Source organism: Archocentrus centrarchus, chromosome 17 (assembly GCF_007364275.1).
Source record: "Archocentrus centrarchus isolate MPI-CPG fArcCen1 chromosome 17, fArcCen1, whole genome shotgun sequence".
NCBI classification, from domain to species: Eukaryota; Metazoa; Chordata; class Actinopteri; order Cichliformes; family Cichlidae; genus Archocentrus; species Archocentrus centrarchus.
In genome coordinates, this window is record NC_044362.1 from 961,935 (window position 1) to 977,942 (window position 16,008).

Consider the following 16,008-nt stretch of genomic DNA (forward strand, 5'->3'; position numbering starts at 1 on the left):
AATTTGTCAGATTTGATTGAACTTAGATTTGTAAGTCATCAATTTGAAAAAAGGAGAGGGGGGAAAAGGCGGGAGTGTGGGATTGCAGCTACAGAAAAAAAAATTGCAGTGACTTTTGAGTAACTGTCTTCTTCAAACAAGGCAACATGGAATAATGGGAATAATAATTCATACACTGCAGATAAGTCATATATAGAATTCCGTCCAAAATATACACATTTCACGGTAAAATATAAAGGACTACTTCCACCAGCGGAAGAAGACTATTTTGCTGACAACGGCCTGTTACAGAAGGGCGGAGCAATACAACGCTTGTCTGTACCTGCAAAGAGGAGCGGTGTCTTGATTCTTCAAACTGCATCAGTGCCAGGTAAGTTTAATAAACCTAAATTAACTACTTTTCTATTAACTGTTGGTACAGTAACGTAAAAACAGTAACTATGTAGATTGTGTTTTTAGTAGCCATGAAAAATACGCAGCTTTGGTTATTAGTTGCGCCCCACCCCCCACATGTTGGACAGATTTAATCTTATTCGGTCACGCATTTTTTGAAAAAACATAACATGTTAGATAACTGGTATAATGTTTTAAACTGACCTCAATATACGTTGTGTTCATGTGCCGCTATATTTCTTCGCTCGGTTCCTTCACCGAAGCATGCGCTAGCTAATCAGCTAACAGTCAAGGCCATACAACTGTGAATGTTCAATATCAAAAAACTTTATCAGAAATGGGGCACAGCGCTCATGCTTTGCTAACCTTTTGTATTGACCACTAAACTAGGAAAATTTGCTAATGTTGTTTGATAACTGATTTTACGCTGGTTAGAGTTTGTGTTAGTACAGCTCATGCAGTAGAGTAAAAAAACTCCACTCTGAGCACATTTTTCTTCCCTTGAAATGTCTTGTTTTTCACATCCTGTGTGCATGCACGTGTGTGAGGCACGTTTGCTGGGTACTTGCAGCAGATAGCAGAGCAGATGCTGACTTTGTCATGTTAAAATAATATGTTTAATGTATGACAGGAGTAAAATGTAACCAAATTCCTCAAGAGATGGTACAAGAGCTTTTTCAAAAACACATTAAACACAGATTTCCGCTCTTGATGCCCCTTCGGTATGTTTTGCACAGACAGAAGCTTTCAAAGTAGTTAATTAAGTTAAAACGAAAGTCATTTTAAATAGAATTATATTTTTATATCTAAAATGGTTTAGTGGACATTTGACATTTATCTAACACTGGATGGCATGTCATCAGCTAGTTTCAGCACGTTAGCACGTTTTCAGAATGTTAGTTCATATCCTGACAGCAATTTGTTGAGCTTCAGTCCTAAGTGCTCTTCATTTGAACATTGGATGAAAACATAGTCAAGAGCAATATTTAAGAACAAAATCAAAAGTCAATATTTGAAATTAAAGTTTTCTTGCAGGGTTTTTGCAATGTAATGCATACGTTTTAGCTAACCTTAACACAATAAGGGTTTTTAGAAATTACATGTTGAATGTCTGTAGTTATATTTTTTGTTGCTAATAAACTGTCAGCCACTTAATTGTTAAATAAATTGTAAGTCCGGTTTGTAATTCATTAGTCTAGTTGATGTAGTTCTAGTGTTGTTAAGTACAAAGCGTTAGGAGGTCTGCTGCGAACAAAAAGTATGTGGGACAATCATGCTACTGATTTTAGAATAGAAGCAAATGGCTTTTTTTTGTAGCATGTTAAAATGAAAAATGGTCAGAATGTAGAAACTCAAGAGCAGTAATATTTGGCATATTTTTTGCAAAAATCACAAAGTGCAAACATTGTCACATTTTTAAGGATTAAACAATTTAAGAATTTAGGAACTATATATTTAAAAAAATTGGTTTCATTTTTTTTTAATCATTCAAATAATTTTTGTTTACAGAAGTGAACAATGATGTCCAGTTCATGATTTTGGAACTATTCACAGTGACCGTCCTGGAGCATCTAAGGTGTTACCAGCTCACCAGAAGAGACCCTGCAGCAGCTGTGGTTGTTGACCCTGACAGTCTCAATGACTACACCCCCCTTGCTGCATACCCTGTTGAAGCACGTTCATGTTACATTAAGGTAATCTTTGATTGGGCAGGTTGGCTAAAATGTAAAGACACACTCAATCTTTGGAGCTTGGAAATTTGGGGGGTGGGTTAGATCAAACTTGGGTGAGGCAACAATGAGCAGGAGTGGTCAAGGGCTCAAGAGGAATGGAGAAATGAAGTGGTGTGTGTGTGTGTGTGTGTGTGTGTGTGGGGGGGGGGGGGGGTCCAATTCAGGGGATGGTGATCTGCTGTGATGTGTTGGTAGTAGTGGAATGGTGTGTGTGTGTGATAGAAGTCATTTTATCTAGCCTGTACTGTTTTCACTGTTTATTTAGAACTTATGTTAGATTGAGTTTTTACTATTATATGAAGTCTTTTCTTGCTTTTTCCTCTCTGTTTCAGTTACTGCTGCCTCATTAATGATGCTTCTCCGAGTCATAGTCTCACCTCAGGAAATAAGACGTGTCACCCTACAAGATATTCCCCCATCCGTCGATGAGCTATGTACAGTGCTGCGCAACACTCTGGGACTCTGAGGGAACTTTATTTTACAGTTTGAAGATCCAGACTTTGGGAATGAGCTCTGCAATTTGACTGATATCAAGGATCTACCAACCGAACGAGCCACACTGAAAGTTCTGTTTGTGTTATCTGAACCACTTTCTGACTCAACATTAGATACTGCAAGCCTTGGTTCCCAGAGTACTGCAGGCCCTAGTCCCTCCAGCAGTAGTACTGCAAGCCCTGGTCCCCCAAGTAGTGCAGATCCAACAGAATGGCCTGAACCATTTGTTATTCCACATTTCTCTCATGATGTTGAGTATCAGCTGAGGGTAGCAAATGATGCCTATGCCAGTGATGGAGCTGTGATGGTTGTCTCAAGGTGTGTAAAAAGTGAAATACTGGACAGACTGGCTGATTGCATCGCCAAAATCACTCCCTATCCTACTAGAGACAACATAGAAAGTGTGGCTAAAGCTCTTGTGGTCAAGCACCCTTGCCTGAGGGAGCCAGGGTCTGGTCAAGGATGGTATTGCTGGAAGTTTAGCTTGGTATTCAAGATGGGCAATTATCGTCAGAGGATGATGGCAGCTGGATGCCCAGAAGTTCTGGTAAATAAAAGAAAAAGAGGAAAAGGAAATGGCAAACCACTCAAGAAGTCAAAAAAGGGAGAGATCCACTATTTGCCACAGCCACCTGAGGGACAAACTGCAGTCAAAGCAGAGAAGGATCGTGAAACCATGGCTCTAGAAGTGCAGAAGAAGGATCCAGATTTACAGGTCCTGGATGAATTGATGACCGCAACATTTGCACAGCGGAGACAAGAAATAATCGGTGATGAACCTCTCATTTCTCTTGTCAAGGACAGATGGCCTGCATTGTTTAGTGAGCGACAGGTAATGCTTTGCCAACTGAATACGGCATTAATACTTGTGTGCATTTAGTGATTAAACATGTACTCTTTGTTGCAATAACTTTCTCTCCCCACAGTTCTAAGCTGCTTATATTTTCCCTCACTCATGCCCTTTTCTGTGCTATTTTGTTACCCATCTGCTTTAGCTAATTGCAGAGTTCCGGAGAATTGTCACAAAAGACCTGCTGGAATCCTTTTTGGGTGGACTTGATGCCTTCATGCCCAGTCTTCTACAACTTTACAAAGCAGCTGCTGCATCGGGCAGGAGGTTGGTCCTGAGCAGCGTTCTGGATTGCCTTCAAAAGGAGGTATGTACTGTATACAGAACATTTTCTATCAATGTGTACTAAGATTATTATTCCAGCTTTGGTATTGCACTCATGTACCATTTCCTTTTTTGACAGGACACAAACCAAAACCAAAGAACAGCTGCCCTTCTTGGTCTCCCATGCTACTTTTCAGAAGATTCCTCCAGCGTAATCAGGATGTGTAATCTAAGCCCCTATATATACATATTCTGTACTACTCTTCCATGGTTAAAACTCAGGGACATGCAAATTGACTTAAATAACTTACATCTATTATGTAACACGCAATCAATAGAAAAAATTTAACCCACTAGTCAATCATGCTATGATACTCTTTTCTAATGTCCTAATGAAATCTTAATTTATTTAATAGCTAATGTGATTAAAAGTTAGCATCAGCAAACATTTACACCAAGAAGAGTCTAAAGATCCTTCCTGAGGAATCTTGTCTGGCTTTGAATTCTGGATCATTATGGTGGTCTCCCAAGCAGTTTGGCCATCACCCCAACACAGTATTAGTTTCATGTCCCTGAGTTTTTTCAGTCAAGTTTAATACACATTACACTTGCAGGAATCATTTTATTTATTATTGGTTGATACACAGCGTTTTAGTTCCATTAGTTACAACACTCACTGGCTGACACAATCACTCACTTCAAAGACAGATATAGTCTTTATTATGTCAGTGATGTTTTAAATTTGGAGAAGTAAAGATGCGTCTGTCTTTGTTTTTAGGCTCATGGCGAAACTCTAGACATGATAATGAGCGGGATGGAAGTTGGACTGCTGATTGGACACGAAGGCCCTCTGCAGGATGCATTCCCTTTAGAGGTCTTCAATGTGGCTGTGGTAGTAGAGGAAAAGATCATCCTACATGACATCAGAGATGTGCCCACTGGCTTTGCCATGTTACTGGGCACCATCTACTGCCTTAACCTTGAGTACCCACAAAATATGAGGTACTCCTTTGAGTTCCTGCAGAAGGTCATCATGAACATTAAACCAGACCAATGCTCTGCAAGAGTCCATGGACTAAGAAATAAACTGCTTAGATATTGCTTGTAAAAATTTAACTTGTGTTTAAATATCACGAATGTTTTTTGATTGTTTACAATGTTGGGCATTTTTGTTCTTTGTTCATAAGGTTTTATGAACCTACCTACAACTCTACCTCACCTTCTCTGTGTCTACAACCTTCTTCTTCTCTCCCTTGCTCGCTCTCTGTTCCCACAACCCCATCTTCTCTTTTTACAACCCCACTTTCTCCATCCCCCTCCCATGTGGTTTGCTGTTTGGTTGTGAAAGCATGGTGTTAAAGTTTATGAAGATTTTTTTATTAACCCCTTAACTGGCAGCAAAAAAATCACCTGACAAAAACTACATAACACCCTCTGGTTATTATTGGCTCTGAACAACCCATTTCATAGCCTATTAACTGGCTGCGTCTGGTCCGCCGGCCGAATGAAGTGCATTTATATGGCAGGCTAGACCCGCCCATTTTGACTGACACCTCATTCGGCCAATCATGTTAAGAAATGGGTTTCCCAGAGCCAATAATACTCAGAGGGCGTCACGTAGCTTTGTCAGGTGATTTGGTGCAGCCAGTTACATGATTGGCCGAATGACGTGTCAATAAAAATGGGAGGGTCTAGCCTGCCATATAAAAGGGACTACAAACGGCCCGTCACCGGGCCCTTGCCAGTTAAGGGGTTAATAAACGTTGTAATTTTGGATAAATGCAAGCATTCAGTGTGTTCTGTCATATATAATGACAGTTGAAACAAATTTGAAATTTAAATTCTTTTAACTTGAAAGGGAGAGTTGTATTAAGTTATTTGAACTCAAAACAGTGAGTTACAATCATGCAGAAATGTGTGTTTGTTCAACTAGCTAAAGAAAGTATATTATATTGATGACGTTTAATATTTTGTTTTAACTTACAGTATTAAGTTGAAACAACAACTGATAAATAGTTTTCTTGCACCAATAATGTGTAATGATTTTTTGATTTAACTCAAAGTATCAAGTTGAGACAGCAAGTGATAAAAAGTTAAATCAACTTTGACAACTTTAAGAACTACATTAAGACAACAACAGTGTAGTACAATCAACTTTTTTAACTTTCATTTCTGAGTTGAAACAATGAAAAACTGCTAGTTGAGTTAACATGCGATTTTAAGGCAGCAGGTGGACTTTCATTTGCAAATTTAACTGACTTGAAATGTCTTACAGTGTAGTGGGGGAATATTCATTGTTAAGCCTGCATTTTATTTTGACACTTACCTTCAGTTGATGTAACTTCCTGTGACGTCATATCTAGCTAGAGTAAGAAGTTCATTACGTCAGTTGGGTCAGAGCATGCTAAGGTGAAGAGGCGTTCATCCTTGTAGGTCGTTCTTGCCTTTGGAAAGGCTTTGCTTGTAAGTTAATATTGTTTGTAATTTTGTGTATTAAGGACCAATGTATGCTTTCATGCATCTTAAGTTAATTTGTAGTGAAATTAATGGCAATATATTGTTTGTGGGTAGATAAAATGTCTGAAGATTTTCTGCAAGTCATGTAGAGCTAGCAAGCTAACTAGCATGTTCATTTCCTCGTGTAATTTGTATGCTACAATGAATGTATGTAGAAGGATGAAGCAAACACACTTTTATGTACATTTCTGTTTGTTTATTTAGTTTTACGAATCCCAAGGAAGGATTTCGTGTATCTGAAGATTGGAATAAACTTTCAAAACCTACTTCGGCCTCAGAAGTCCATTCCATCGTTAGCTGTCTGTCTAGTCAAGTAAATGGGCACCTGATGAGGACAGAACAGTAAAAAAGCATCCAGCACAGCGGGCAGAACTATTCAAGGAGAGTAACCCTCGATTGTCGTCCTCCTTCTCATCATCGTCACCACTGCTCACACCTTGCTCGCTTCATATTTGAATGATGGATGGGAAAACAGCAGTTGACGAGTCATCTCAACACCCCACTATAGAACCCAACCCAGCAGCTGAAGAGACAGCGCAGCACTCTACTGTGGAAACCAGGTCAGTTGCTCGTGCATCTACCAGTAAATCTTTGTCAAACAAATCATCAGCTAGCAGAGCCATAGCTGCAGCTCATGCTAAAGTGGAGGCAGCCCGTGCAAGAGCTGAGTTTGCTAAGAAGGAGTCAGATATTCTGATTGAGAAAGCACAAATTGAAGCTAGATTAAATGCACTCATACATGAAAGGGAGGTGGCAGCTGCCTTGGCAGAAGCTAGTGCGCTTGAAGCAGCAGAGGAGTCCGAAGAGGCCGATAATAAATCACTCCTGCAAGAAGTGGAAGAAAGAACACGTCAGTATGTTCAGCTACAGTTAACAGAAGATGTTAAGCCACACGCAAAACCCATAACACCAATAACTCATGTGCTGAAATCTGAGTCTCCCCCAAGACAGCGCCTTACTGAGTTCACAGTTGAAGCTCATTCTTCTAAAATGTTCAAACCTTCCAGACCAGCACCGCAACCCACCAAGACTATACCTCATCACACATCTCCATGGCAATCTACAGCTGGTGCGGGACAGTTCTCACCTTTCAAAGGTGTTTCACAACAGCCAGTAGATGACAGTCCAGACATTAGCGATGTAGCTAGATACTTGGCACGCAGAGATCTGATTACCTCCGGCCTCTCACAGTTCGATGATGCTCCTGAGAACTATTGGGCGTGGAAATCATCATTCATCAACGCCATCGTTGGATTACACCTGAGTGCCAGTGAAGAGCTGGACCTCCTAATTAAGTGGTTAGGACGAGAATCTGCACAGCAAGTTAGGAGAATAAGAGCTGTGCATGTAGGTAACCCCTCTACCGGATTGACCAAGGCTTGGGAACGCTTGGAAGAATGCTTCGGTTCTCCAGAGATTATAGAGAAGTCACTCTTCGACAGGCTTACGAACTTCCCAAAGGTCACCAACAAGGATCCAATGAAGCTGAGAGAACTCAGCGACCTCATTCATGAGTTAGAAGCCGCTAAGCTAGAAGGCTATCTCCCTGGCCTTAGCTACTTGGAGACTGCACGTGGTGTCGCTCCTATAGTGGAGAAATTACCATACAACCTCCAAGAGCGGTGGCTTACACAGGGCTTCAGGTACAAGGCCGCTCATGGTGTAACCTTCCCTCCATTTTCCTTCTTTTGTGAGTTCGTTTGCGATGAGGCACGAGCACGCAACGATCCAGGTTTCAGGCTGCAAGCTGGTAACACAGAGTACCTAAAGCAAGGCACCGCCGTGAAGAAACCGCAGAAGAGTCTAGTGTCTGCCCACAAGACAGATATATCACAAGAGAAAGACAAGAGGGAGGTTTCAGGCCACAAGGCTGGTGATGTTGAGAAGCAATGTCCCCTTCACAAGAAGCCACATCCTCTCAAGCGCTGCAGAGGGTTCCGCAGCAAACCCTTAGCGGAATGTAAAGACTTTTTGAAGGACATTGGTGTCTGTTTTAGATGCTGTTCCTCAACAAGTCACATGGCCAAAGAGTGCAATGTAGTCATTAAGTGTAAGGAGTGTGATAGTGAGAATCACGTCTCAGCTCTCCATCCTGGGCCGCCACTGTCATCATCTGGGCATGGCGGGGAGAGCGCAGCAGAAACACCGCCACCAACTGTCGAGTCAAGCTGCACCGAGGTGTGTGGAGAAGGTCAAAGGCCACGGTCCTGCTCCAGGATATGCTTAGTAAAAGTCTTTCCTGAAGCACACCCTGAGAGAGTGATAAGAGCTTATGCAGTTCTAGATGATCAAAGTAACCGGTCTCTTGCAAGACCTGACTTCTTTGACATGTACAACATCAAGGGATCAGACTCACCCTTCACACTGCGTACGTGCGCTGGGACAACAGAGATGACGGGTAGAAGAGTCACAGGGTTCGTTGTGCAGTCGCTAAATGGAACTACAACGCTCACCTTGCCCACGCTGATTGAATGCAGCAACATTCCAAGCGACCGTGCTGAGATCCCAACTCCTGAAGCGGCTTCATACCACCCTCACCTCAAACCCATAGCTCACTCCATCCCACCACTGGATCCTGAGGCCAAGATCCTCCTGTTGCTGGGTCGCGACTTACTGAGAGTCCACAACGTGAGAGAGCAGCGGAATGGTCCACACAATGCTCCATATGCACAGAGAGTGGACCTGGGATGGGTCATCATAGGCGATGTTTGCTTGGGGAGCACTCACAGGCCTGTAGCTATTCAAACTTACTGCACCAACGTCCTTGAGAACAAACGCCCTTCCTTCTTCAGCCCCTGTCCTAACAGGTTTCATGTCAAGGAGAAGTTTGGGTCCCTGTCTGAACAAACAGCCATTCCAGACATTCGCAGATCTTTCGAGTGTACACTAGGAAGCACAGTCTTTGAGACAACCAAAGATGACAACAAGATAGGACTTTCTGTGGAAGACAGACTGTTCCTAGAGCTTATGGATAAAGAGATGTTCATGGACAATGCAAACAGCTGGGTTGCCCCACTTCCGTTCAGAACACCTCGTGAACGCCTACCTCACAGTCGCGACCAGGCACTCATGCGGCTGGCTTCTGTCCAACGCACTCTGGAGAAAAGACCTGAAATGAAGAAGCACTTTGTCACCTTCATGCAGAACATCTTTGATCGTGACCAAGCTGAGCGGGCTCCTTCTCTCCCAGCTGGGAAAGAGTGCTGGTATTTACCCATCTTTGGGGTTTACCACCCGCAGAAACCTGGCCAAATCAGGGTGGTCTTCGACTCAAGCGCGAAGAGCCATGGCGTTTCACTCAATGACGTCCTGCTGTCTGGACCCGACCTAAACAACAGCTTGGTCGGTGTTTTGTTGCGGTTCAGACGTGAAGCCGTTGCAGTAACTGTGGACATAGAACAAATGTTTCACAGTTTCGTTGTCAGGGAGGACCACCGAGATTTCCTGCGGTTCTTCTGGCACGAGCTCAATGATCCCGTCAATGACCTCTGTGAGTATCGCATGAAGGTTCATGTATTTGGCAACAGCCCTTCTCCTTCAGTTGCCATGTATGACTTCGGCGTGCTGCAGCTCACGGTGAAGAGGAATTTGGCTCGGATGCACGCTGCTTCATCAAGAGGGAGTTCTATGTGGATGATGGGCTTCTGTCACGACCCACAGCCAGCGAGGCAATCAATCTATTGAAACGGACACAGAAGATGCTTGCCATATCCAACATCCATCTCCACAAAGTGGCATCCAGCCGCAAGGAAGTCATGGAAGCATTTCCTGTAGACGACCGCGCTAAAGGGCTCAAAGAACTCAACCTAGATGCTGATGCAACACCTATTCAGCGAAGCCTAGGCCTAAGGTGGGTCTTAACTAATGACACTTTCACCTTTCAAGTGACCGACACAGTCAAACCTTACACACGGAGAGGTGTCCTAGCCACCATCAACGGACTATTCGATCCACTGGGGTTTGCTGCGCCAGTCACAATTCAGGGAAAGATGCTGCTCAGAGAGCTCTCAAGCAAGGCTTTGGATTGGGACTCTCCTCTTCCTGCAGACAGGGAAGCTGAATGGAACGCATGGAAAGATTCTCTCAGTGATCTTCAGCAGTTACAGATTCGAAGACCTGTTGCTACTTCAGTTTCAATGGCTACAAGGAAAGAGCTACATGTTTTCTCAGACGCTTCAGTGAAAGCTATTGCAGCTGTCGCCTATCTCAAGGTCATTGATGCAGAAGAGAAGCCCCATGTCGGATTTGTACTGGGCAAAGCTAAACTATCTCCACAGTCTGCGCTCACCATCCCCAGGTTAGAACTGAATGCTGCCGTTCTAGCCGTGGAAATTGCAGAGGTCATCGCCAGTGAATTGGACATCGATCTGGATACTGTTGAATTCTACACAGACAGTCCTTGGATACATTAGTAACCAGACCAGGAGGTTCTATGTATATGTTGGCAACAGGGTGCAACGTATCAGAAGATCGTCAGGACCCAAGCAGTGGCACTATGTCTCCACAAACTGTAACCCAGCCGACATAGGTACTCGGGTTGTGTCTGCAGCCATGTTGAGTGACAGCACCTGGCTCAAGGGGCCTGCCTTCTTGTCACAAGCTAGCAGAGACCCGGACACAGAAGCCTATGAACTCATTGACCCTGATTCAGATGCAGAGGTACGAGTAACTGCCACTCACCTGCTCATCAAGTGGCCTCAGCTTGGATTTCAGAGATTCGAACGGTTTTCTTCATGGAAGAAGCTGATCAGGGCCATGAGCTTGCTAGTCCACATTGTCCAGTCTGTCAAGAACAGAAACAAGGATCAGACATGCTGTTCATGGCATTACTGCAAACGGCCACGCAGCGTTGAAGAGCTGGCAAAAGCAGGAGAAGTAATCATCAAAAGTGTGCAAAAGGAGACCTTCAAGGAGGAACTTACCTGCATAGCCGGTGGGAAAGACATCCCCATACACAGTCCTCTGCACAAGCTCAGTCCCTACTGTGATGAAGAAGGAATGCTGAGAATAGGAGGACGGCTCAGACATGGCGATCTGCAATACAAAGAGAAACATCCTCTTGTTCTTCCAGGGGGTCACGTGGCGAAACTTCTCGTAGAGCACCATCACCAGCGAGTGATGCACCAGGGTCGAGTTTTCACAGAAGGAGCAGTGCGATTTGCTGGATATTGGATCATTGGAGCAAGAAGATTGATCAAGCATGTCTCGCACAACTGCATCACCTGCAGAAAACTCAGAGGCAAAGCAAACACTCAGCGGATGGCAGACCTACCACCCGATCGCTTGAGCATGGAACCCCCCTTTACCTTTGTGGGCCTAGACGTATTTGGTCCTTGGCCAGTTGTCACACGGCACACCAGGGGAGGCCAGGCAAACAGCAAGAGGTGGGCTGTCCTTTTCACGTGTCTCAGTACACGTGCCATCCACATTGAGCTGATTGAGTCAATGGACTCCTCAAGTTTCATTAATGCCTTCCGGAGGTTCATCAGCTTGCATGGACCTGCCAAGCAGATTCGGTCAGACTGTGGTACCAATTTTGTTGGTGCTTGTCGGGAGCTGGGGTTCCTGCAGACAGACCCGAACCTGTCCAACATCAGAAGGTACCTAGGAGAAGAAGGTTGCACGTGGGTTTTCAACCCGCCTCATTCCTCCCACATGGGAGGCAGCTGGGAGAGAATGATAGGGATATCCAGACGCATCCTAGATGTGATACTTCTCCAGTCCAGCCAGGTTCGATTGACACATGAAGTGCTCTCTACTCTCATGGCAGAGATAACAGCCATAATCAATGCCAGACCACTGTCCCCTATCACGACAGACCCAGACTCACCTTTCCTGCTCACGCCAGCGATGCTCCTTACCCAAAAGGTCTACACTCCTCCTCCTCCCCCAGGAGGTTTCGATGGAAAAGATCTGCACAGGCAGCAATGGAGGCAGGTGCAGCACCTTGCAGACGTGTTTTGGAAAAGATGGAGGCGGGAGTATCTTGGGACGCTTCAGAGCCGGGGAAAGTGGCAAGCCGACCGTCCAAACCTTCAAGTAGGGGATTTGGTGCTACTGAAAAACCAGCAAGTGAATCGCAACGAATGGCCAATGGGGCTTATCAACAACACCTTTCCAGACAAAGATGGTAAAGTCAGAAAAGTCGAGGTCAAGATCTTCAAGAATGGAGCAGCTAAGACCTACCAGAGGCCTGTATCTGAAACAGTGCTTCTCATGTCCCGCGACAACTGAGAGTCACAGGACTGTGTATAGAAACTTAATTGTGTGTTTACGTAATATAGTTGCAATTGTAGTGGTATCTCACAATACCAGGCGGGGAGTGTCATGGCATTGGAACTTTTTGGGGGTTTAGCGCCACCTTTCTAGTGGGGGAATATTCATTGTTAAGCCTGCATTTTATTTTGACACTTACCTTCAGTTGATGTAACTTCCTGTGACGTCATATCTAGCTAGAGTAAGAAGTTCATTACGTCAGTTGGGTCAGAGCATGCTAAGGTGAAGAGGCGTTCATCCTTGTAGGTCGTTCTTGCCCTTGGAAAGGCTTTGCTTGTAAGTTAATATTGTTTGTAATTTTGTGTATTAAGGACCAATGTATGCTTTTATGCATCTTAAGTTAATTTGTAGTGAAATTAATGGCAATATATTGTTTGTGGGTAGATAAAATGTCTGAAGATTTTCTGCAAGTCATGTAGAGCTAGCAAGCTAACTAGCATGTTCATTTCCTCGTGTAATTTGTATGCTACAATGAATGTATGTAGAAGGATGAAGCAAACACACCTTTATGTACATTTCTGTTTGTTTATTTAGTTTTACGAATCCCAAGGAAGGATTTCGTGTATCTGAAGATTGGAATAAACTTTCAAAACCTACTTCGGCCTCAGAAGTCCATTCCATCGTTAGCTGTCTGTCTAGTCAAGTAAATGGGCACCTAATGAGGACAGAACACAGATATTATATAAATAATATCTAGACAGCTAAAATGAGTTTAGCTGATTTTGCAGTTTGAACTTTTGACTGAAAGATGCCAAAGTTATATTCCAGCATCTGAACTCAGAGCTGCCTCCTGGAGTCAGATTTAACTGTTTTTATTCTCGTGTTTTAAAAATAAGTTTCTGTGTTTTCTCATCAAGCTGTTAATTCTTGTGGTGCACCACAGGGTTCAATCCTGGGTCATCTTCTTTTTACTGATATATAGCCTCATGAGGAAATAAAATAATCTATTCTTATTTTTTAGTTGTCAGAACATTACTTTGTATTCTACCACATGTAGCAGCTGGTTTATTACATGTTAAATCAAATCTGTTAAACTGTCTGATGATGTTCGGCCCACAGCTGACATAATCTGAAAAAAATATTTGGCACAAAGTTCCTGTTTTATGATCAACGCACAAAAACAGGATTGAAATGGAAAAATGACATCCCTGTATCTGTCAACAGAGAAAGCCATCCATCCTCTTAATTCCAGTTAACATCCGACCTCACACGGTTTCAAACTGCTGCTGTCGGTCTGCTCACCAGCAGGAAGTGAAACAGAGACGTGAAGATCAAAGAGGAGGCACAGAGACTCAGGGAGGAGCCGAGCTGTTCCTGAACTACAGAAGAGACAAAAACTGAAATATTCAGCAGAGATCAGCTTACAGATCAGAAACATTTCCTCCAACATGCTGTCACTGGACTCTGCTACAGTTTCTCTACTGATGCTCACTCTCCTAACAGGTATGCTACAAATAAGACAAGAAATACTCTATTTATCCAACAGTTTGGAAATGCTTTGAATACTCTTACTGCTACAGATACTAACAATAATAATAATAAGTTAAAAACTCATTTTTACTGTGCTGTTGTATGACTTTGATTCATGTTTTCAGAGTTTTGTAATATGGTTTAAAGTTTATTTCTCTTCTTTCAGGCGTCAGCTGTCAGCAACTCACCCCAGACAAGAAAGAAGAGTCCAGTTTAGAAGGCAGCACTGTTACTCTGTCCTACACTTACAAAGTGTCACCTGGAGATTATTTCTTCTGGTATCGACATTATCCAGGAAAAGCACCAGAAGTCCTGATTTCACACACACCTTCAGGATCAGTAGGAATAGAAAAAATTGCTGGCCTGAAGATTCAAGTGGAGGGAAACCAAATCAAAATGAGCATCATCTCTGCTGCAGTGACAGACTCTGCTGTGTACTACTGTGCTGTGCAGCCCACAGTGACAGGAAACAGCAAAACTCTGTACAAAAACCTTTGGAGCAAAGACAACAGAATACTCCACAACATCCACTAGAGGGAGCCACACACTGTTTTACTTCTATGTTTTGCTGTTGAACATCTGCAATTTCAACATTTTATTTTGCTGGTTTGATCAATAACAATAAACACAGTCTGATGTTTGACATCATCAGCAGACTCCTCGATCGATCCCCCTCAGTCCACTCTCCAGCCCATTTTTTCTAATGACTGCAAGATTTCTGATTGATTTCTTTATTGGCAAAATCAGCAATATCAGGTCTCAGTTTAAGTCTGTACCCTTTCAAAGTGCCCAAGTCTCCAAGTTTAAATCAATTCTTGATAACATTTCACACATGCACACTTCTTCCTGCATTATCCCTCCTAAATTCATTAAAGACATTCTACCTGCTGTCTCCCCCAAACTTATCTCTATTATCTCTATCATAAAATTAGAATATCATGAAAAAGTTGATTTATTCCAGTAATTCTATTCAAAAAGTGAAACTTGAATATTATATTCATTCATTACACACAGACTGATATATTTTAAATGTTTATTTCTTTTAATTTTGATGATTATAACTGAAAACTAATGAAAACCTCAAATTCAGTATCTCAGAAAATTAGAGTATTGTGAAAAGGTTCAATATTGAAGATGCCACACTCTAATTAGCTAATGAACTCAAAACACCTGCAAAGGCCTTTAAATGGTCTTTCAGTCTAGTTCTGTAGGCTACACAATCATGGGGAAGACTGCTGACTTGACAGTTTTCCAAAAGACGACCTTTGACACCTTGAACGAGGAGGGCAAGACACAAAAGGTCATTGTTAAAGAGGCTGGCTGTTCACAGAGCTCTGTGTCCAAGCACATTAATAGAGAGGAGAAGGGAAGGAAAAGATGTGGCAGAAAAAAGTGTACAACAATAGGGATAATCGCACCCTGGAGAGGATTGTGAAACAAAAGCCATTTAAAAAATGTGGGGAGATTCACAAAGAGTGGACTGCAGCTGGAGTCAGTGCTTCAAGAACCACCACACACAGACGTATGCAGACATGGGTTTCAGCTGTCGCAGTCCTCGTGTCGAGCCACTCTTGAACAAGAGACGGCGTCAGAAGCGTCTCGCCTGGACTAAAGACAAAAAGGACTGGACTGCTGCTGAGTGCTCCAAAGTTATGTTCTCTGATCAAAGTCAATTTTGCATTTGGAAATCAAGGTCCCAGAGTCTGGAGGAAGAAAGGAGAGGCACAGAATCCACGTTGGCTGAGGTCCAGTGTAAAGTTTCCACAGTCAGTGATGGTTTGGGGTGCCGTGTCATCTGCTGGTGTTGGTCCACTGTGTTTTCTGAGGTCCGAGGTCAACGTAGCCGTCTACCAGGAAGTTTTAGAGCACTTCATGCTTCCTGCTGCTGACCAACTTCATGGAGATGCAGATTTCATTTTCCAACAGGACTTGGCACCTGCACACAGTGCCAAAGCTACCAGTACCTGCTTTAAGGACCATTGTATCCCTGTTCTTAATTGGCCAGCAAAC

General features: G+C 43.1%; 3 protein-coding genes across 5 annotated transcripts in view; 2 read left to right on the top strand and 1 right to left on the bottom strand.

The window, feature by feature from the left end:
- Positions 1 to 16,008, bottom strand: part of LOC115795213 (zinc finger protein 2 homolog) — a 500,950-nt gene that overhangs the window by 475,441 nt on the left and 9,501 nt on the right. The gene's annotated exons all lie outside the window — the stretch shown is intronic.
- Positions 278 to 5,194, top strand: LOC115795244 (uncharacterized). Of its 3 annotated transcripts, none has more exons than XM_030751076.1 (6): positions 278 to 370; positions 1,948 to 2,087; positions 2,459 to 3,453; positions 3,617 to 3,778; positions 3,875 to 3,959; positions 4,514 to 5,194. In XM_030751076.1, exons 3-6 carry the CDS (start codon positions 2,926 to 2,928, stop codon positions 4,654 to 4,656), a joined length of 918 nt encoding a protein of 305 aa, XP_030606936.1. In that variant the 5' UTR covers positions 278 to 370; positions 1,948 to 2,087; positions 2,459 to 2,925; the 3' UTR covers positions 4,657 to 5,194. The 3 variants fall into 3 exon arrangements, with proteins under 3 accessions (XP_030606936.1, XP_030606934.1, XP_030606935.1); XM_030751074.1 differs by having other exon boundaries at positions 322 to 370; positions 1,903 to 2,087; XM_030751075.1 differs by lacking the exon at positions 278 to 370 and having other exon boundaries at positions 1,622 to 2,087.
- The window catches only part of LOC115795251 (M1-specific T cell receptor alpha chain-like), a 111,338-nt gene continuing 109,103 nt past the window's right edge, over positions 13,774 to 16,008 (top strand). The window contains exons 1-2 of the mRNA XM_030751083.1: positions 13,774 to 13,971; positions 14,165 to 14,457. Of these exons, the coding sequence (XP_030606943.1) occupies positions 13,917 to 13,971; positions 14,165 to 14,457 (348 nt within the window). The 5' untranslated portion in view covers positions 13,774 to 13,916. The remainder of the gene's footprint in view (positions 13,972 to 14,164; positions 14,458 to 16,008) is intronic.